Below are 21,911 nucleotides of genomic sequence, written 5' to 3'. Positions count from 1 at the left end.
AAAAACACAGGATCACTTTCTAGGCCCTGGGACATTCCCTCTCATATCCACAGACCCGAGGTCACTCCAAGACCCCAGATCCCATCTCAGAACCCAAAGAACACACACACGCACCCGCATACACACACTCACACAGTCACTCTGCATCGCCAACCCGCATCCTCAAGGCAACCCGTTCCCTTTATTCACACGACACCCCCCCCCCCAGACCCCAGTGCCTTAAGGAAGACCCTCCCCAGCACATGGTCACTCCCCCGCCCTTACCCTGCCCAGCCCCTCGCCCTCTCCCACCCACCGCACTCCGCGCACACACACACACAGATCCCTGCCTGGGGCCGCCCTCCCTCCCCTGAGCCTTCACAACACAAACACGCGCTCCCGCGAGCACACCCACGACCACGCCGGGAGCCCCTGTCTGCTGCTCTGCCTCGCCGGCCCCGGCCCCACCGCCTCCCCACGAGCCGGGCCGCCCTCGCCCGGCCACTCGACACACTCGGACGCACGCACGGCCACTCCCATCCCCAGCGCCGGTCCCCAAGCCACACCGCACCCTCGCGCCCTGCCCTCCGCCCTCGCTCACCCACCGGCCCAGATCCCTGGGACCCCCACGCCGGTGTCTTTCCCAGCCTGGCCGACCGCAGGGACCAGGAGGGAAGCGGCAACAGAGAGGTGGTGAGACCTAGGGCCGGCTCCGACCCGTCCTACCTGAGCAGTTGATGCTCTTGCCTTTGCCGCCGGGACAGTCCCCGCCGCCGCCGCCACCACTCGGGGGCTGGTTGGACGCGCGGCTCCCGGGCAGAGAGAAGGCGAAGAGCAGAAGCACCGACGTGTAGCAGCAGAAGGCGAGCGGGGGCGCGGCAGGTAGCCGGAGCGGCGCCTCAGCGGCCGCGGTGCCCATGGCTGGCGCCCCTGGACGGCGGGAAGCGCAGGGAGCCGCAGGCCGGGGGCATCCAGCCGCGCGCCCACAGCCCCGCCACTGCCTCGGCGCCTCCTAGCAGCCGCGCCGCGGAGCCGGAGAGCAGCCCCTCAGCATCCCCGCCCCACCCGCAGCGCCCGCCAGGCCCGGGCCCGCGGCGCTCGGGACGGAGTCGGTGGGTCTGGGCGCGTGCGAGGGTCGCGGGCGCGCGAGGGTGCGCGCGAGGGTGCGAGCCGGCGTGGGGGAGACCGCGGCGAGGGGAGCGAGCGGGCGCGCGCGCGGCGGGCGAGGGTCGCGGGCCCGAGGCAGGCCCAGCCCCTCGCTCGCCTCCTCGCCTTCCCTTTGTGTCCGTGGCCGTTGCCACCGCGTCACAAAGACCCCGGCCCGCCCGGTGAGGGGCGCTTGACGGAGTCGCCGGCGGGAGGGGTGGCTGCGACCCCGCCCCGCGCACACCCCCAGCGCCCGAGCCGACAGCTCCGCCCCCGGCCACGACCGGCGCCGCCTCCGGGGGAGCTATTGTTCCTGCGGCGGGGCGGGGGCGCGGGGGCCGGGGTTGTGGCCACCCCTCGGCAGTAGGCAGCTCTGTAACTGACGTGTTTGCCGCCCTTTATGAGCGTTTTTGAAGCGTTTCCTTCGCCCAGCAGCAGGACTGGGAATGAGGGCAGGTGGTCTGTCAAATATCTGCAATACTTTTTAGGTAAAGAAACAGTCGCAGAAGAGGTAAAGGTGACTTGTCCAAGGTCGCCCACCAAGAAATGGGCAGGACCAGGATGGGAGCCCAAGTTCTGACTCCTGCCAGGCAGTTCTCAGAGATGTTGGGTGAATGGTTACATTTCTAGTTTCCTCACCCCCCACCTCATTCCCATAGACTCACATACAATTGAGTTGAAGATAGTTTTATAAAAGTCTGTATTGCCCTCTCCCCACAACAATAGCTGAGATTTAGAGAGGATTTTCTATATACAAGGCCTAGTGAAAGCTCTTAATGTGCATTCTCTTCAATTCTTTTTTTACAGGCCTAGGAGGGAGTTTTCATTCTTATCTCCATTCTACAGATGAGGAAGTTGGGACCCAGAGAAGCATAGTGATCTGACTCCCAGTCCAGTGCTCTTCCTACCACATCCTGCTAAATGATACCCAGACATAGGTAATAAGATCATGGGCTGAATTTTGTGAAAGTCCTCTGCCTTTTTCATACTATTATATTGCCTCCCACCCCAGAAGAAATTTTAAGTCTTATTGAAAAACTGATCAAGTTGATTCATAAAATTAAGAAATGTGTGAAAAGCCACTACAAGCAAAGCCACATTAGGAAAAATGTCTTTAGTGCAAATATGACAGTATACTTAATATAAAGGTGTATGTCAAGAAGAAAAAGTTGACATTATAGAAAAATGGGAAGCTTGACTCTTATTCACAAAAATTACAAACAATAAATACATGAAAACAGATTTGAACCCACCAGTAATAAAAGATTAAAACCACAAAATCCTGGCCGGGTACAGTGGTTTATGCCTGTAATCCCAGCACTTTGGGAGGCCGAGGTGGATGGATCACCTGAGGTCAGGAGTTAGAGACCATCCTGTCTAACATGGTGAAACCCCCGTTTCTACTAAAAATACAAAAAATTAGCCAGGCATGGTGGCGCATGCCTGTACTGCCTGTAATCCCAGCTACTTGGTAGGCTGAAGCAGAATTGCTTGAACCCAGGAGGCAGAGGTTGCAGTTAGCCGAGATCAAACCATTGCACTCTAGCTTGGGCAACAAGAGTGAAAGTCCATCTCAAAAAAAATCAAAATAAAAATAAAACCCACAAAATTTTTTTCCCTTTGGATGATTAACAAGAGTTAAAAGAATTGGCAGACTAAGCACTACTTATTTATATATTTCAGGAGGGCAATTTGTGTATCAAAAACCTTTAAAATGTGTTTACTCTTTAGCAATTCCATTTATTGGAATTTATCTAAAGGATAACTGGACAAGCACACAAAAGTGTATGCATTAGGATGTTCATCACAGTCTTTATAACTTTAATGTCCATCAGTGGAGACTAATGTATGGTACATCTTAGCACAATGGAGTGCTATACAGCTTTAACATTGATGACAATTAGGTTAGTGTTTACTGATGTGGAGAAAGCAGGATACTAATGAGTAATAGGAAAACCCTATTTTTCTAGAATATATATGTGTACACATCCATAGGAAAAAATGTGAAGGACACTATCCAGCAATACATTAATGGTGGTTATGCCTGAAAGACCAGCTTATAAGTAATAATTACCTGTTCTTTATATTTTTCTATATGAACTGAATTTTTTTCAATGAAATATTTTTGTCTTTTTTTTAACTGTATCTCACTTTGTCACCCAGGCTGGAATGCAATGGCGTGATCATGGCTCACTGAAGCCTCAGCCTCTCAGGCTCAAGCAATCGTTGCACCTCAGCCTCCTGAGAAGCTGGGACTATGAGTATGTGCCAACAGGTCCAGCTAATTTTTTTTATTAGAAACAGGGTCTCACTATGTTGCCCAGGCTTATCATTTCAAAAAGCTACTTCCTTCTGGCCAGTGCGGTGGCTCACACCTATAATCCCAGCACTTTAGGAGATGGAGGCAGGTGGATCACTTGAGGCCAGAAGTTTAAAACCAGCATGGCCAACAATTCTCCTACTGTCTCTACTAACAATGCACAAAATATTAGCCAGGTGTGGTGGTGCATGCCTGTAATCCCAGCTACTAAGGCTGAGTCATGAGAATTGTTTGAACTGGGAGGCAGAGGTTGCAGTGAGCTGAGATCTTGCCTTCACTCCATCCTAGGTGACAGAGTGAGACTCTGTCTCAAAAAAAAAAAAAAACCACTACTTTCTTTTAAATTGTACTTTCATCATACTTTTTATATAAATAAATTTACATTTTTTAACATTTTATTATCTCTATAAACTGTTAGCTGCATGCTAATAGTTACAAAAATTGAACTTCTGGCTTTGCTCAATCCTATGGGATCTCAGATTCCTAACTGCTAGACCACAGCTAAGGCTTCTCAGACCACTCCTTCAGCAGCTTCTCTGCTAAACTTGACCTCTTCCATACTTCTTTCCTGACCTGTGTTTTGGCTCTCCAAGCCCCAGTATTCTGCCTTGAATTTTCATTTCACTGCTAACCATAGCCCAGGAAGAAATACTAAGAGAAGTCAATTATTAAATAAAAAGCAAAACATCGGCGGGTAGGTGGGTGGCTCACATCTGTAATCCCAGCACTTTCTGAGGCTGAGGCAGGAGGATTGCTTGAAGCCAGGAGTTCAAAACCAATCTGAACAACATAGACTTTGTCTCCACACACAAAAAAATTTTTTTAATTAGCCAGCATAGTGGCATGCACCTGTAGTCTCAGCTATTAAGGAAGCTGAAGTGGGAAGATCAGTTGAGCCCAGGAGTTCAAGGTTACATATGAGCTATGATCATGCCACTGTACTTCCTCCTGGGCACTGGGCAACAACAGAGCTAGACTGCCAAAAAAAAAAAAAAAAAAGCAAAAAAAAATCCTGGGGCCCTAAGTCACAAATTAATTTACATCTGCATCTTTCCCCAAATCAGCTAACACAGATTTCTAGAAAAGAACTCTGCATCAGAAACAGAATTGTCTGACTTTGATGATATAATCTCTGAGAGGTAAAGGTTGTTAGAGGTGAATTAATATAACACCCATGACATGCTTTAATACTGGTGACCCCAAAATATCAGATAGCAAAAGGCTGTGGGACTCACTACATAAAAACCATCCAGAGAATTTTAAAAGAATGTAGATTTCCAAACAGTACTCTAAACAGTCTAGGTAATGCCCAAGTATCTCTTATTTATTTTAAACTTCTCTAGGCAATTCAGATGCACTGTCAAGTCTGGAAAACCCTGACCTAACCTTGATCAGTCAGTTATTGCTCCATAACAAACCACCATAAAATCTCAGCAACATGCCACAATGAGCATTCATTTCTCATAAGGTCTAGAGATTGGCTGGGGATTGGCTGGTTGATCTAGGCTAGGCTTGACTGGAGGGCTCTGCTTCAAGCTAAGGTTCAGCTGGGTTTGGCTCCTGTGTGCTGGTTGAGCTCTGATTCACTATTCTAGTATTCATTCTGGGGCCACAGCTGATGGGACAGTAGATACCCAGGACGAACTCTTGTCATTAAGATGGCAGTGGTACAAGGCAGCATACTCAACTGTGCTAGCACTTTGTACATGCTGCTTGTATATGTCTGCTAACAACTCACTAGCTAAAATCAGTCCCAGAACTGAGCTCAAAGGAGATTTATTCTCTTATGCAGGTAAGTGAAAGGGAGTGGATAGGAAGTGAATATTTTTAAACGAAAATTGATCCAAGATTTTTGTTTAAAAATATGATGTTATATTGAACATCATTAGTTATGCTCTACGGGAGTACTTTCAGTTGCAAGTAACAGAAAACCCTATCCAGGTTAAGGGATTTATTGGCTCAGATTTTTTATTTTTAAATGTCAGAGATAGTCTTATGAGTTGATTTCTGTTCTCAATTAAGCTTCACTCATAGAAAACATTCCATTCCTTCAAGAAAACCTTATGAGCATTTGCTGCACACCACAGTGGACTCTGGGGGCAAGAGATCCTGCCCTCACTGTGTGGGAGAGAGGGAGGCACCTGAAAATTAACAACTACAACTCAGTATGATAAATACTAAATATAAATGGAGTGAGGGTGGGATAGATGTAAATGGCAAATCCCATCCCATACTCCCAGCCCTGCCAATATCCTGGCTTTCCTAGACCTCCTGCTGGAGGGTCCAGCTGCATAACGAAGTCCTGATAAACAGTAATGAGACACTTTGGGACTAACAAATTGGCCCCAGTAGGAGTCACAGTGCTTGCCCCAGAAACAGGGGAAAGCAATGATTTATGGTGCAGCACTGCAAAGCCAGGGACTGACCTCTGATCCAATTTGTGAAATTGGACCCCAATTTCTAGAGGGGGGATCTTTGCAAAATGGATATGTGATTTATTCATTCAGCAAATTTGTACTGAAGGTACAAATTACCTAGTGCCTGGTAATATACAGTGGTAAGTACAACAGACCTGATCCCTATCCTTAGGAAGTTTACAGTCAAATATGAATCAGTTATACAGATAAAAGTAAAATTGCAACATGGTTAACAAATACAATGAAGTGGAAGGTCAGAGAAGTTGCTCTAAAGGAGTGATGCTTGTGCTAAGATCAGAAGGAGGAGTAGAACTTAACCAGGTGAAGAGGGAGTGCTCCAGGCAGAAGGAACACTTTCCTGTGAGCAAGAGCATCTGAATGCCAGCCAGTTTACTAAAAACCTACAAAAGCAAGGTCAACTTGTTTAGGACTTCATTCATCGATTCAACCAATATTTACTGGGCACCTACTGTGATCCAGGCACTGTATACAGAGAAACAGCAGTGAACAAAACAAAGTCCCTCATTCTCATAGAGCTTATGGTCTAATAGGGGAGACCTGATAATAATATCAGTGGGAGAGAGTAATTGCTGGATTGAGCCGTGATCATAATACACCGAGGACTTGCTATGACCCAGGTATGTCTATGTCCCAGGCACTTCGCATTTGTTGTCATTAATCTTCCCACCCACCTTTTTGGTAAGTATTATTTCCATTTTATAGATAAGAAAACAAAGGCCTAATGAGGTCAAGTACCCAAGGCCACAAGGTGAAGAAGTTGGAGTCACCTGGTTCGTTCTGACTACAGAGCCCCACCACATCACTAGCAGGAGAAGATGGAGAAGCATCATCATCTAACACAAAAAATCTGAAGCAAAAAATTGGCATTATCAAGACTGCAGGCACCAAAGAGTCTTCGCAAGCCATCCTGACCCCCTTGCAAGAGTGTCAGGAGATTTTCTTGTGTTTCTTGTGATTCTATTCAAAGATTCTTGTGATGACATTGGTGGGGAGTCTGGCTGAAATCACTGTTATTCTTATCCACTTCCCCTAACTGGTCCTCAATTACACAGACAAGGTAGAAGCCAAGAAGGCAAGGGTTACAGAACAAAAGCGCTATGGGAATGCAAAAAGGCATCCTAACTCTGCCTGAAGGAGAACAGGCTTCATCACTGTCATTGTCGCTTCTCACCCAAACAGTCCCTGTGAGTGGGTAGAGAAACCGAGGAGACATCTCTGGGTTTTTCCGGCAGGTCTTCTTGTCATTCAATTGTTCAGCATTGCTCTGAATACAGAAGTAACGTTTTTCTTGATCTGTCAGCAAATGGAAATTTTCAGCCGCAATTCAAAAATTTCTCCAAGGGTTTTACCTCATAAAGGAGTGTACCAAAGAAATAGCTTCTCTGAGCAAGACAATCACATGTAAATGGAAGTAGGAGGTATAGCATAGTAATTAAGAGTGTAGGCTCTGGAACCAAACCATCTGGGTTTGCATCTTAGCTCTGCTATTTGCCAGCAATATGAACTTGGCCAAATTACTTAACTTCTTGGTGCCTCCGTTTGATCATCTGTAACATGGAGATCAAATTTTTATCTGCTTCATAAGGTTATTGTAAGAATAAAGTGGGTTCATAGATGTGATGTGTGTGAAGTGCTTATAACCATGTTTATTACCTCATAAGTACTCAATCATTAGCTACAAGTGGGAGTCGCATACTAAGCACATAATAAATGTTAGTTATTGTTAGTGGCAGTTGCCATTAACTGTACTTATATACCAAACTAAGAACTCTGCATGTATTATCTAATGTAATACAACAAAAAACCTAGTCTTTTTTTTTTAGAGACAGGGTCATACTCTGTCACTCAGGCTGGAGTGCAGTGCAGTGACATGATCATAGCTCACTGTAACCTTGAACTCCTGGGCACTAAAGCAACCCTCCAGCCTCAGCCTCTTGAATAGCTATGATTATAGGTGTGCACCACCATGCCTGGCTAATTTTTTAATTTTTTTTAAGAGATGACGGTCTCACTTTGTTGATCAGGCTGATTTTGAACGCCTGGCCTCAATTGATCCTCCCATCTCAGCCTCCCAGAGTGCTAGGATTACAGGTGTGAGCCACTTTGCCTGGCCTGAGAAGGTACTATTATCTTAATTGTATAGATGAGAAAACTGAGGTTTGGAGAGGTTAGGTAATTTGCCCAAGGTTACATAGTTAATGGGCAACAGGGCTAGGACCAGGTCTGTCTAACTCCAAAGCCTAGCCTACACTTTGAATCAAAACCCAAAACGTTAAAGTCAACAGTGAAAAGAGCTCATCTGGGCTGGCTGGGTACTAGAGAGACCTGCAGGATGGCACCCTGGTAACTGGCAGAGGCAATCAAGCTGCTGGGAGGAAAAGTTCTGACAAAAAGCCAGGTGGGTCAAAGGGAAGGACAAGAGGTTTCAGCTGAGAACCTGGGAACTTGAGAATGGCATCCACTGAGCCAAGAATTATGAAAGAGAGAGAACACAAGGAGCTAGGTACCTGAAGGAATTGCAGTGAGTCAAATGGAACTAAATAATTATATTTTACCACTGTGTGTGTTTAAGTATGTCAGCTTGCCTCTGTATGTATACATATGTATTGACCATATGCCATTGGCCTGTGTGTACATATGTAATGAGTGTATCAGCTTGCCTCTGTACATATGCATAAGTGCCAAGCATATGTCATTTTACTCTGTGTACATATGTAAGGAGTGAGTATATATCAGGTTGCCTCTGTGAGAAAGTGTATGTATGTATATTGGAGTATGACAGCTGGGCCCTGTGTTTGTACATGCACATTTACATGTGTGTATTCATGCATCCATTACTGTATTTATCAACTCATCTGTGTATGTACATGTAAACTTGAATCAACAGATTTTTAATTATTCTCCCTTGCTCCCAGTTAAAAATTATTACCTAAAGTCTAATGGCCTGGGGGTTCAGCATAAGGGTCAATATTGTTGGACTCAGCACTTAGTCTAGTTTCCTGATTAAGGGAGATGTAGAAGTGAAACAACATGACCAAATTCTGAAGCTATTTCTCTCAGCACAGAACAATAGTAATAATACATAAGGCAGCTTTGGTAGTGGTGACTTCAACAACGATGAGAGCAGGGGGCAGGGCAGGGCATGGATCTTGGTAACAATACCCCCATTCACCCAGCATTCATCCAACAATGTTTAGAGATTGCACATTATGTGCTCGGTAACCATGTTAGGCAGTGAGGATGCAAAGGTGAACAAGATAAACACCATCCCTGTCCTATAGTCTAACAGGGAAGTCAAACTTTAAATGCGAAGGCTTTTGCAAATGATTGTGAATGTATCCGACCCCATACCATACCAGGCACTGGGAGTATCAAGGAAAGCTTCCAGAAGAAGTGATATTTAAGCTGCAGCGCGAAGACTAAAGAGTTAGAAAGTGGTCGAGGCAGGTGGATCACGAGGTCAAGAGATCGAGACCATCCTGGTCAACATGGTGAAACCCATCTACTAAAAATACAAAAAATTAGCTGGGCACAGTGGCGCATGCCTGTAATCCCAGCTACTCAGGAGGCTGAGGCAGGAGAATTGCCTGAACCCAGGAGGCAGAGGTTGCAGTGAGCTGAGATTGCACCATTGCACTCCAGCCTGGGTAACAAGAGTGAAACTCTGTCTCAAAAAAAAGAAAGTGGTAGAGAGGGAACAGTATTCTAAGAAAAAAGATCAATGTGTAAAAATGCAATAAAGAATATGGCAAGTTCAAGAAATAGAGAAAAGGCAACCATGGATGAAGTCTGGAAAGTGAATGACAGAATGAAGTTGGGGACTTCAGGAAGCAAGAGGCAGATCATGTGGACCTTTTAAGCTAGAATAAGGATTCAGACTTGATTTCAAAATCATAAGCAGGGAATAACCTGCTCAGATTTGTGTTTTTAAAAGGTCACTTGGTTAAATGGGTGAACTATAAGTTATGTTAATTACATCTTATCAAAGCTGTTACAAATCATTTGGGCTGCAGTATGCAGAATGGATTGGAAAGGCAGAATATATGCAGGGAAACCATGAGGGGGCTATCACAGTGGTCCAGATGAGTGAGGATGCTTGCTCGGACTAGGGAAGATGGGGAAAAGTAAATGAATTGAATTTAGGGGGTAAAATCAGCAGAACTTGGTAACTGACTAGATGTGGGAGGTGAGGAAGAAAAAATATCAAGCAAGGGTTATCTCCAGATTCAGTGGCATTTAATAAAATAGGAAACTCTGGACAAAAAAGCAGGTTTGGCAAGAAAATGATGAGTTTAGTTCTAGTCACAATGAATTTGAGGGGCCAGTGAGGCATCTGGATGGAGGTGTCCAGTAGCAGTTGAATTTATAGGCCTGGTGCTCAGAAGAGAGATTTATGCTTGGCATATAAAGGTGGAAGGCATCAGAGGGTAAATTAATTGAAGTCATGAAAGTGAGTGTGATGATTTAATGAGATTTTATAGAATCAGAGAAGAGGACTAGGCTGAAGCTGAAGAACACCGACAGAGGTAACTAACTGTGACAGAACTGTCAGAAAGTTCAGAAGGAAAGCAGGAAAGAGCAGTGTCATAGTGACCAAGGAACAAAAGTGTTTCAAAAAGCAGGATGTGGTCAACTGGTCAAATGCTGCTGATAGGTAAAGCAAAATGAGTCCAGTGAATACACTTACTTACAAGTCATCAGTGATCTTAGTAAAAGCTGTTTGGTAAAGTGGTAGGAGCAGAATCCAGAAGAGTTTGTTGAGACTGAGTAAGAAGTAGGAAGTAGAGGCCAGGAGCAGTGTCTCACACTTGCAATCCCAGCTCTTTGGGAGGCTGAGGCAGATGAATCACTCGAGGTCAGGAGTTCGAGACCAGCCTGGCCAAGATGGTGAAACCCCCGTCTCTACTAAAAATATAAAAATTAGCTGGCCATGATGGCAGGCACCTGTAATCCCAGCTATTTGGGAGGCTGAGGCAGGAGAATCCCTTGAACCTGAGAGGTGGAGTTTGCAGTGAGCCAAGATCTCGATACTGCACTCTAGGCTGGGCATAAGAAGGAAACTCCATCTCAAAAAAAAAAAAAAATGAAGTAGGAAGTAGAGACAGAATGTTTAGACAGCTCAGCTGTTAAGGGAAGAAGAGAAACAAAGCTAAAGGTGACTGGGAAGAGAAAGGACTTTTTAAGATAAGACTATAAAATATTTAAATGATGATGATAAAAATCCAATAAGGAAGCAACGGGAGACTTGAACATAACAACACAAGAAAAAGGATAATCAGTTGCATAAGATTCTTGAGAAGACAAGAAGGAGTGGAATTCAGAGCACAGATAGAAGACACTTTCTTCTTTGTAGTAAGAAGGAAGGTAGAATGGGGGCTGATGGAGGTAGTTTGTAGTTAGGATTCTGAGATTCTGAGGAAATTACTGGATCACAGCTTCTATGTTCTCCCAGCAGAGCTTAGGAGAGATGGATAGCACCAGAGGCAACCTAAAGCCCTGATGCTTAGGAGGAGGAAGTTAGGAGTCTTTTCTCTCAGGTGGGTGTTGGCTGGCATGGGGAAAAAAACTGTCCCCTGTACTCCCCACCCCAGCAAAGGAGTTCTAAGGGAGATAATCTCTTTTTTTTGAGACGAAGTTTTCGCTCTTGTTACCCAGGCTGGAGTGCAATGGCGCGATCTCGGCTCACCGCAACCTCCGCTCCTGGGTTCAGGCAATTCTCCTTCCTCAGCCTCCTGAGTAGCTGGGATTACAGGCACTCGCCATCATGCCCAGCTAATTTTTTGTATTTTTAGTAGAGACGGGGTTTCACCTTGTCGACCAAGATGGTCTCGATCTCTTTTTTTTTTTTTTTTGAGACGGAGTTTCACTCTTGTTACCCAGGCTGAAGTGCAATGGCGCGATCTCGGCTCACCGCAACCTCCACCTCATGGGTTCAGGCAATTCTCCTGCCTCAGCCTCCTGAGTAGCTGGGATGCAGGCACGCACCACCATGCCCAGCTAATTTTTTTGTATTTTTAGTAGAGACGGGGTTTCACCATGTTGACCAGGATGGTCTCGATCTCTTGACCTCGTGATCCACCCGCCTCGGCCTCCCCAAGTGCTGGGATTACAGGTGTGAGCCACCGCGCCCGGCCGGGAGATGATCTCTTAAGAAACATGTGGTAAAAGGAGTCTTTGCCTTCTAAGTAGCCAGCATGATTTGAGGTAACCTAAATTCAGATGTTCTCAGACCCAGCATACCTTCTTTCCATATGAATGCTGACAAATAGTCAAGACTGATTTAATCTCCACTTTGCAAACTTCAGTGAGATGACGGAATCAGATAAGGATCATCAGTGTATGCCAAAACCATTGGGTGAAAGGTTATGAGGAGACAACATTCACTGGCTTAAAGCATCACCCCACCTTAACTTACTAGCCATGAGTGAAAATGACTTTATAATGGAGAGATCTGACTACTATTGCCTCCACTAGGTGATCAAACTTAGGGACAATTTGCCACCATGGGTCTCCTGAAATGATGCAATGAGAGGTTTGTGACATTTATCTACATGATACCCTTGCTGACAAAGTTGAACCTGAATCTAATCATGAGGAAGTAATCAAATAAATCTAGAATGTGAGGGTACTTTATAAGGCCTGGACTTGAAAAGAAATTTAATGTCATGAAAAACAAAAGATAAGAAGAGAGGTTTGTTCTAGATTATTTAGACTAAAGAGACAAAACAACCAAATACAATAAACCTTAATTGGATTAGAAAAAAATAAACCACAATAAAAGATATTAAAATAGGCACGGTGGCTCACACCTGTAATCCTAGCACTTTGGGAGGCCGAGGCAGGCAGATCACTTGATCAGGAGATCGAGACCATCCTGGCTAACACAATGAAAGCCTGTCTCTACTAAAAATTCAAAACATTAGCCAGTTGTGGTGGCACAGGCCTGTAGTCACAGCTACTCAGGAGGCTGAGGCAGGAGAATCGCTTGAACCCAGGAGGCAGAGGTTGCAGTGAGCCAAGATGGCGCTACTGCATTCCAGCCTGGGTGAGGGTGAGACTTCGTCTCAAAAAAAAAGGTAACTGCAGAAATATGAGTGTAGACTATTAGATGATACTGAATTAATGTTAATTTTCCTAGGTGTAATGATGGGATTATAGTAATCTAGGAGAATTTTCTTATTTTTGGTAGATACATGCTGAAGTATTTAGGGGTGAAGTGTCATGATGTCTATAACTTTCTTTCAAATGGTTGAAAGACAGAAAGAGAGGAAAACGAACCGTTCATTGATAAATGTAGGTAAAGGGTTAAGAAAAGATTAAAATAAAAACAAACTCTGTGCAAACTATTTCTTAATTACTTCACCAAACATTTTTTTGCCATGACCTTGAATAACTTTATGCTTATAAGCATGAACTGTGCTGCTTAATGTGCTAAATTAGATTGAAATCTTTAAAAGCATCATAGCAAGAAAATTGCTCTGCAAAGCTTTTTAGACATAAAAGAACTTATAATTTGTGTAGGAGTATAAGTAAAGATATGGTAAAGTGGGAGAGCAAGCCACAAAATAATAAGAATGCTTTCCTGGGAGTCAGAAAACCTTTGAGTCCAGCACTGAAGACTAGAGATGCCATTCTCCTCATTTGCAGAGTGGGGCTAATGGTATCAGCTTCATCAGCCTACTGTACAGGTACAGGAGAAACAGTATACGAAAAGCATTTACAAACTAGCAATGGGTATGCAAGTGAAAAGATTTTAATTATCACGACATGATAATGTCCTATTAGCAGTGGTTCTCAAACATCATATACATAACAAGTAAATGGGCAGCTTGTTACAGGCGTACATTCCAATCCCACCTCAGAGATCCCGATTCAGTAGGTCTAGTTTGCTTTGTGAAAGCACCCCAGATTCTCTGTTGCAAGTGATCTGACAGCCACACTTAGATAACTGCCTCACAGGAGGTTAGAGTGATCTCAATTCTTGATATATATCAGTTAGTCCATGGACTAACTGAATCAAAATCTGCATTTTAGTAAGATATCCAGATGATTCCTATGCATACTAACAGTTCAGAAACACTAATCTAAATGGCAAACCTAATCGACTATCTCTTTTTTTTTCCCTTGTTCACTAGTCCTCAGTTTGCTATTAGATGGAATTGGGGTTGCCATCTTAGCTGTTGCTGACACTTACAACCTCACTTAGCTATTCTCTCTGCCTTTTTTTGCTTCAGGCCCCTCAGTCTCCTGGCAGATCTTTACGAACATAACCACCCAATCAGTGTGCTGATTTTCTCCCATGTCATAAGCAGACCAGTCAAAGCCTACTGAGTTGGAATCTAAATCTAGTTAAGCTATTTACTGGCTATGTGATTTCTTTTTCTTTATTGTGGTGAAACATGACACAAAATTTACCATTTTAACCACTTTTAAGTGTACAGTTCAGTGGCATTAAGTACATTCACGTCACTGTGTAGCCATCACCACTATCCATCTCCAGAACTTTGGGTATATAATTTTGAACAAGTCACTTTAACCTCTCCAAGCTTCACTTACTTCTCTATAAAATATGAATATTGTTACTTACATCTGCAGACTATTTTAAGAATTAAATGAAATAGTACATGAATATGCCTAAAGATCACAGATGTTCAATAAATCTGACTTCCTTCATTTGAAGTAGGTTTTCAGCTAGCCCTAGTTTTACAATAGAAATCATTTACTATAATCAATTGATTAGAATTTTTAAAGGACATACAAAAATCTACATATTCTGGGCCCATGATTGCCTTAGAATGGGGAAATTTATAAAATAGAAGTGTCCTATAATCTATAGAATTGGACAGTTTGAAATAAACAGTAGTCAATTACATTTTGTAGGGAAAATGACAATTGGAGCAGCAACCTTTCTGTTCCCATTGTATAGAAATTCTTGTATTGCCTATATTTAGATTGCATTTATAAACAGTTTAAGTATAATACAATAATTATCCTCCTATCAGTAACATTCAAGAATGTTGCTTTCAACCTTGGGGCTGATCCACTTGCAGATAGTATTTGAATTCATTTATGTACACATTACCTTTTAAGGAGGTGAAATTGAAAACTTGGGTTACATGTAGTAAATTGAAAAAGTTAGTTTAATTTCAGAATTAGACTAATTCAAACATGAATCTAGGGATCTTCTCCAACACCCTTATCTCACAAAGAAATTAGTATCCAGAGAGACCTAGTAACTTGACCACAAAGCTGGGACCAGAGCCCAGGTTCTAGTTGTTCACTTGACCTTGAAGAATGGGTAACACTTCAGCAGTATAGGTGATGGGAAGGGGTTGCAGAGAAGCTAAGAGCATTCCAGGTAGAGGATTGACAGTAGAAATTTCACAGAACCTGGCTTTGAAACTGAGACTGATGATTGTGTTCAAGGAGTGTCAGAGTGGGAAGGCTGGGAGGCAAATTAAGATGAGGTTTTGTGACGGGAGAAGAGATAGTCTTAGGCTCTTGTAACACAAAAAAACAGAATAGAGGGTTAGAGGTTTTGTGGGTTTGTTTTTGTGGGATTTTAGGGGGTTTGATTTTACAGTTTTCAAGGCTCTTTATATTGACATTCTCACGAGATCATAGAAATCATGAGAAGTAGGTATTTTGCAGATGATGGTCTAATAGGAGGTCACATCTTTGCAAAGCTAAGATTTGAACTCAGATGCTGAATATAAAGGCCGTGTATAGGCCAGGAACGGTGGCTCACACCTGTAATCCCAGTACTCTGGGAGGCTGAGGTGGGTTGATCATGAGGTCAAGAGATCGAGAACATCCTGGCCAACATGGTGAAACCCAGTCTCTACTAAAAAATACAAAAATTAGCTGGGCGTGGTGGTGTGCACTTGTAGTCCCAGCTACTCAGGAGGCTAAGGCAGGAGAATTGCTTGAACCCAGGAGGCAGAGGTTTCAGTGAGCTGAGATTTGCACTCCAGTCTGGCGCCTGGCGACAAAGCAAGACTCTGTCTCAAAAAAAAAGGGCTATGTATTATAATTCTTTTTTATTAATATTTTTAAACGTTTTTTAAAAAATATAGAGTCTTACTATGTTACCCAGACTGGCCTTGAACTACTGGGCTCAAGTGATCCTCCCGCCCTTGCCTTCCAAAGTGCCCCGAAGTGCTGGGATTACAGGCATAAGCCACCACTCCCAGATGTATTGCAATTCTTTTTTCTTTCCTTTTCTGTTTTTTACTTTTCTTTTTTGAGATAGAGTCTTGCTCCATCACGCAGACTGGAGTACAGTGGTGCGATCTAGGTTCACTGCAAACTTTGCCTCCCAGGTTTAAGCCATTCTCCCACCTCAGCCTCCTGAGTAGCTGGGATTACAGGCGTACACCAACACACCTGGCTAATTTTTGTATTTTTAGTAGAGACAGGGTTTTGCCACATTGGCCAGGCTGGTCTCAAACTCCTGACCTCAGGTGATCCACTGCCTTGGCCCCAAAAAGTGCTGGGATTATAGGTGTGAGCCACCACACCAGACCTGTATTGTGATTCTTTTTTTTTTTTGAGATGGAGTTTTGCTCTTGTTGCTCAGGCTGGAGTGCAACGGTGCAATCTTGGCTCACTGCAACCTCGCCTCCTGGGTTCAAGCGATTCTCTTGCCTCAGCCACCCAAGTAACTGGGATTACAGGCATGTGCCACCATGCCCAGCTAATTTTTTGTATTTTTAGTAGAGACGGGGTTTCACCATGTTGGCCAGGATGGTCTCCATCTCTTGATCTCGTGACCCACCCACCTCGGCCTCCCAAAGTGCTGGGATTACAGGCATGAGCCACCGCGCCCGGCATGTACTGTGATTCTTAAAAGCATGAACTCTCGAGCCAGACCACTTGGGTTCAGATCTCGCCATCCCTACGTAGAAGCCATACGACCTTGAAAAAGAAAATAGCTAAAATGTATATTATTTATACCAGGCAGTATTCTAAATACATACATCACTCATTTAATCCAACAACGCTTTGAAGGGTCTTCTATTATTATCACCATTTTAAAGCCTCCCCAACCAAATGAAAAACAAATTTAGAGGAAGGAAAGAAGTAATGAAGAAATGTCTCAGCAGAAAATGAGAAATGGGGATGCATTTGTTCCCTGGGTTCCCTGTTCCTTGATTTGCAATATAATCTCAACTCCCTGGTATCTCCCTAGTTCCCTTCCCACTTGGTGTGATTTTGTGATAGATTAGTGTTCCTCCACTCCTCACCTTCTTAGGTGGAGTCGACGTCCCTCCTCTTGACTAAGAGCTTCATGCGGTGGCCAAGGAGATGTTAGCAGATGTAACACTGAATCATAAATGTTCTTCTATAGTTGGGCTTGCCCTTTTGTACTTCTGCCCTGAGAAAAGCTTCCCCTGGATAACTCCTGCCCGTCCAGCCTGGGAATAAGGGTGACCACAGGAGACATTTGCACAGTCATACCCCAGATTTCTCAATGCCTGAATGACTGTAGTGACTGCCCTCCAGTCCCACAGAATATTGAAGACCACCCAGCCCATTCCAAGAAACTCTTTGGAGACTCATAGATAAGAATCTAAATCTATAGGCACCTCACCAGCACAGCATCAGCCTCTGAATTTCCTTTTTGTTTATGCTGGAAGCTGAACCAGATGATGAGACAGAAAAAGAATTAGAGCCTTACCTTCCACTGCCACTTAGAGTATTTCCATCATAGCAAGTAGTCTTTTGATTAAAAAAAAAAAAAAAAAAAAAAAAAAAAAATGTCTTAAAATAACAAGATTTTGAAGTTTCCCCATAGAAAAGAAAACAAACCAGAGCCTGCTTAAACCTCTTAGCAGTCACCAGGAGTTAAGAAAGAGAACCCATATTCCATTTCCCTATCTCATGGACTGACTGTGTCAGTCCTTTAGTAAGCATGCATGGTTAGCCTTTTCCCCCAAAACTGTCTGTGTTGTAAAGGCATTTTAGAAGTGGCACTACAGATCCTCTAATTCAGAAATAAAAAGATCACCATTCTGTCCATTCCAATCAGTACCTACAGTGAGAGAACTTTCATATGCAATCTGGACATCTAGATAATGCAGAAACCAAAGTTTTCCACCTAATGATGATAAACTTCGCTGTTAGGTTAATAATCAGCTTGCAAACCTAACAGTTGTATTGGGTAATAGAGGTTCAATAGATGTGTTCTTTTAAATCTTGCATAAATCACTTCTATAAATTGAAACTCATTCTAAATGCACCAGAAGCCTATTTAAAGAAATACCATGTTGAAATTTTTCATAAAGAAAATAATCTGAAAGTAGAGCCTGAGATGAGGTTAAAAAAGAAGAAGGGAAACAATCACACTCTTGTATTTGTTATGGAAATTTTAGATATTGAGTGTTCCTAAACCACGGTACACCTGGGATACTTCCCCTACAGGGCAGCCTCTTTAAAGGAGGGCACCCATATCCCAAAGACAACAATAATGTTAAAATGCTTTATATCAGTCTTTATTTTAAAAGTGTTTTACCAACATATACTAATCTTCACAACATTCGAGGGAGGTAGATAAGTATTACACCACTTTCACGGATGGAGAAACTGAGACAGAGATTAGTAAGTTGTGTTGAGGGGAATAACATATGACATAATTAGGAAAAGAATTTGTTGTAGTCATGGATCACTGATGACCTTTCCTACCATTTCTGAGTCCCATCAACACAAAAAGCAGCAGATGCAGCATAGAAGCAAGTCATCAGTAGTCTGGCTAGCCTAAAGCTAAACATTACCTTGTTGATACCAGATGTTGAATATGCTGTCCTTTGGCAAGCATCCCCCTCACATGCATTCTTACATGCTTCCACCTCGAAACAGGAAAGAGTGGAAGCTGTTGTGAGTGTAGAAGGAGGGGGCGGAGGAACAGGGCTGGGAAAGAAGATGACAGAAGAGAAAACATGAACTGATATAAAAGCAAAGGCAATAACAAACAAGAGGACCCCCTGGGAACCAGTCCAACAGAAAGAAAAGCCACAGCAAAAGAGAAGATTCATTGATTTGAAAAGCCCAGACATCCAGAAATGCTACTCAAAGGGTAATTCTTAGCAATGACATTCAAAGTCACTCCTCGTGGCTTTGCCAAATATAATCATCAGGTCCTTCTGACATTCCCAGGAGGCAGAATCATTCCTTTCCTCTGGTCCAGTCCAAGTGCTGATGTAATTGACCTGACACTCAAGACGCTGTTGACAACTCAGATGTACCCTCCCACCATGCCACCTCTCTTCCTCTGCATGTCAAGTCTCTTCAAAACAAAACAATGCATTTAATATTCCCCCTGCAAAAATCCTAAGACATTTTCAGAGATTGTGATGCATAATAATGTAGGATTCCATGTTTGAATTTTTATAAAAAGGGCATGATGTGGATTAACAGCCCCTCTCAGCAAATGCTTATTTATACAATATGGAACATTTTTTTAAATTGTGGATACCAACTCTCTAGAGATAAATTGGAGCACAAGAGAAAGAAATAACTTCTCCTCGTCTTCCTAGTGGGAAGCAAATATAAGGGATGGTGAATGACATCCCACTGGCTGCAATGGAGGTACTGATGGCAGAGGAAGCACCAAATGAGTAGGTGACCAAGGACCCAGCAGGGAGGGTCTAAGTCAGATGAACAGGTGGAAGCAGCAGCCCAGAGAGCTGAAGAGGCAGAAGTCAGAGAAAAGACATAGTAGCCAAAGAGAAGCATGGAGGTATTGGTGTTTGAGGTTGAGAGGGAGGCATAGCACTGATCTGTGTCTAGGCCTTCCTAGGACATGTTGGAGCCAGAAATACATCCTTTCTTCCTTTATTTCAGTCAGCGGCATCATTCTTTCAGACATGTGGCTTTAAAATCTCATCCCTTCTCTCCAACAAACATGGTCAACTGCCACGCCTTACTGATTCTGCTTTGGCAATAAATGCCCTTTGCACTGGTCTCTCTCGTTTGTTTGTTTGTTCTTTTGAGATGGAATCTTACTTTGAGGCTGGAGTGCAATGGAGTGATTTTGGCTCACTGCAACTTCTGCCTCCCAGGTTCAAGTGATTCTCCTGCCTCAGCCTCCCGAGTAGCTAGGATTACAGGCACCCGCCACCATGTCCGGCTAATTTTTTGTATTTTTAGTAGAGACAGGGTTTTTACCATGTTGGCCAGGCTGGTCGCAAACTCCTGACTTCAGGTGATCCACCCACCTTGGCCTCCCAAACTGCTGGGATTACAGGCCTGAGCCACCGTGCCCAGATGTCTCTCTTGTTTTTACTGCAACCTCTTCTGGACCCTGTTATCAACTCATCCTACCTAACCAGGGACAAACCCTGCTACCTGGTATCCCTGACTCCAGTCTTCTCTCCACTCAATTCCTTCTTCTACTGTTCTTCCTCGAGTACAGTTCTGATCATGTTACTGCCCAAATTTGGAAATTCTCCATGCTCTCACTGCCTCTCAATTATGTGTCTCATTATCTTAAATCTTCAACAGGACCTTGCATCTAGTGAAATTCCTCTGGTTTCCAAATCTCCACCTACCAAATGCCAACTTTGAAGACTTAGCTCCAGTGCCATTTCCTCCATGAAGACTTCCTTCAAGCTTCTTAGCTCTCTGCTGAGGTACAAGTGCACTTTGAAAACATGCACGGATCAAGCATGATAGCTGTTACATTCCCTACTGGGCTGTGTCCATAACTTCCCAAGGTGAAGGATGATGAACTGTGTCTTAATATTTACCTGTCTATTCCCTACAGCACCTACCAAGAGACGGTTATTGCATTTCTACCTCAGGTCAGAAACTGCTCAAAAGTGAAATGAATTATGATATACTAGTTCACAAATGGAGACACTGCAACAAGTACCCTGTAATGTGACCTGGCTCTCAGGATAAAACCAATCCATGATAAAGCTCAAGGAATGGGACAAGGGCAGGCAGTTTGGGCTACACATTTTTGAGTCAAGAAATCTGGGATTGAGGTTCTGCTTTTTGTCATTTGCTAGCTACGGCTTGGCACCAGGTGGTTCTTCTCTGAGCATCATTTCCTTCCTTCTGCATGGCTTCACGGGATTAAGAATAAAATGAGACACATTTGTGAATGCTACATCAGTGATTCTCAATCCCAATTATGCATCATAATCCCCTGTAAAGCTTCTGAAAAGTACAGAGGACAATTCCCCAGCCCAGGTCAATTGAATCAGAATCCTCTGGAAGTGGGACGCAGTGTGACTAATTATCTATAAAATGCTGTTTCTAATGCATAGCCAAGGTTAGAAGCTACTGTTATAAACTCATAAGTACCATTAACAGTAGAGCAAGGTGCTTTAGGCTGCTGGTTTAATTATCCTCTATGTGTAAAGTTAGAAATTAGTTCAATGCTTTTATAGTTCCTTAAAATACACTACTGTGTGAAAGCATTTTTTGTGTTCTTCTGCATTGTTTTCTGTATGGTTATAAGTTCTGAGAGAGAGAATTATATCTAGCACCACTGTACATAAAGACATACCTAAACCAAATTTTTGAGAAAAAATAAAAACTTCAGAGTCCTCTGAAACCTTGCTGTTCAGAAGTATGGTGACCAAACAAGCAGAACTGGCATAAACTAGGAACTTGCAAGAAATGTAGAATCTCAGACCCCACTCCGTACCCTGCATATTAACGAGGTTCTTAGATGCGTCAATAGGTGAAGCAAAGGCAGTCTTTGCTCAGTTCATATATATGTTTAGGGTCTGCTGTTCCCTGTCCTAATCCTGAAAAGGTAAGAGGGCATGAAGCATTGGGTTCTGTCTTCTACAAACCACTGAAGATTGGGGCTTTATCCCGATGCTTCTTTCTCTAAAGGGTCCATTTGGTAAAAACTAAATTAAGAACATAAATCCTTATAAAAGGATCCTTTCTTTCAAAGAAGACTAGTCTTCACAGGCTTCTTTCAAATAACCAATTCCTCTAAGACACTGAAAATATAATTCAGTGTTTAAAATAAATTCATATCCATTTTAAGTTGTGTGCAGTGCATAAAT

The 21,911-nt window shown here is 43.4% G+C and overlaps 1 protein-coding gene and 1 long non-coding RNA gene across 3 annotated transcripts in view; one reads left to right on the top strand and one right to left on the bottom strand.

The window, feature by feature from the left end:
- Positions 1 to 1,295, bottom strand: part of TMEFF1 (transmembrane protein with EGF like and two follistatin like domains 1) — a 99,331-nt gene extending 98,036 nt beyond the window's left edge. For both annotated transcript variants that reach the window (XM_054258361.2, XM_035253076.3), the window contains exon 1: positions 706 to 1,295. Coding sequence is in view for 1 of the 2 variants with exons in the window: in XM_035253076.3 (XP_035108967.1) it covers positions 706 to 898 (193 nt within the window). In the remaining variant the exon portion in view is untranslated. The remainder of the gene's footprint in view (positions 1 to 705) is intronic.
- LOC118143577 (uncharacterized) lies at positions 512 to 8,790 on the top strand. The gene is made up of 3 exons (XR_013526898.1): positions 512 to 1,613; positions 1,933 to 2,063; positions 6,586 to 8,790. It is a non-coding gene; the product is annotated as an uncharacterized LOC118143577 (long non-coding RNA).
- Positions 8,791 to 21,911: the final 13,121 nt, after the last annotated feature.

This window comes from Callithrix jacchus, chromosome 1 (assembly GCF_049354715.1).
Source record: "Callithrix jacchus isolate 240 chromosome 1, calJac240_pri, whole genome shotgun sequence".
Classification (NCBI taxonomy): Eukaryota; Metazoa; Chordata; class Mammalia; order Primates; family Cebidae; genus Callithrix; species Callithrix jacchus.
This window is presented reverse-complemented; position numbering and strand designations above follow the sequence as displayed.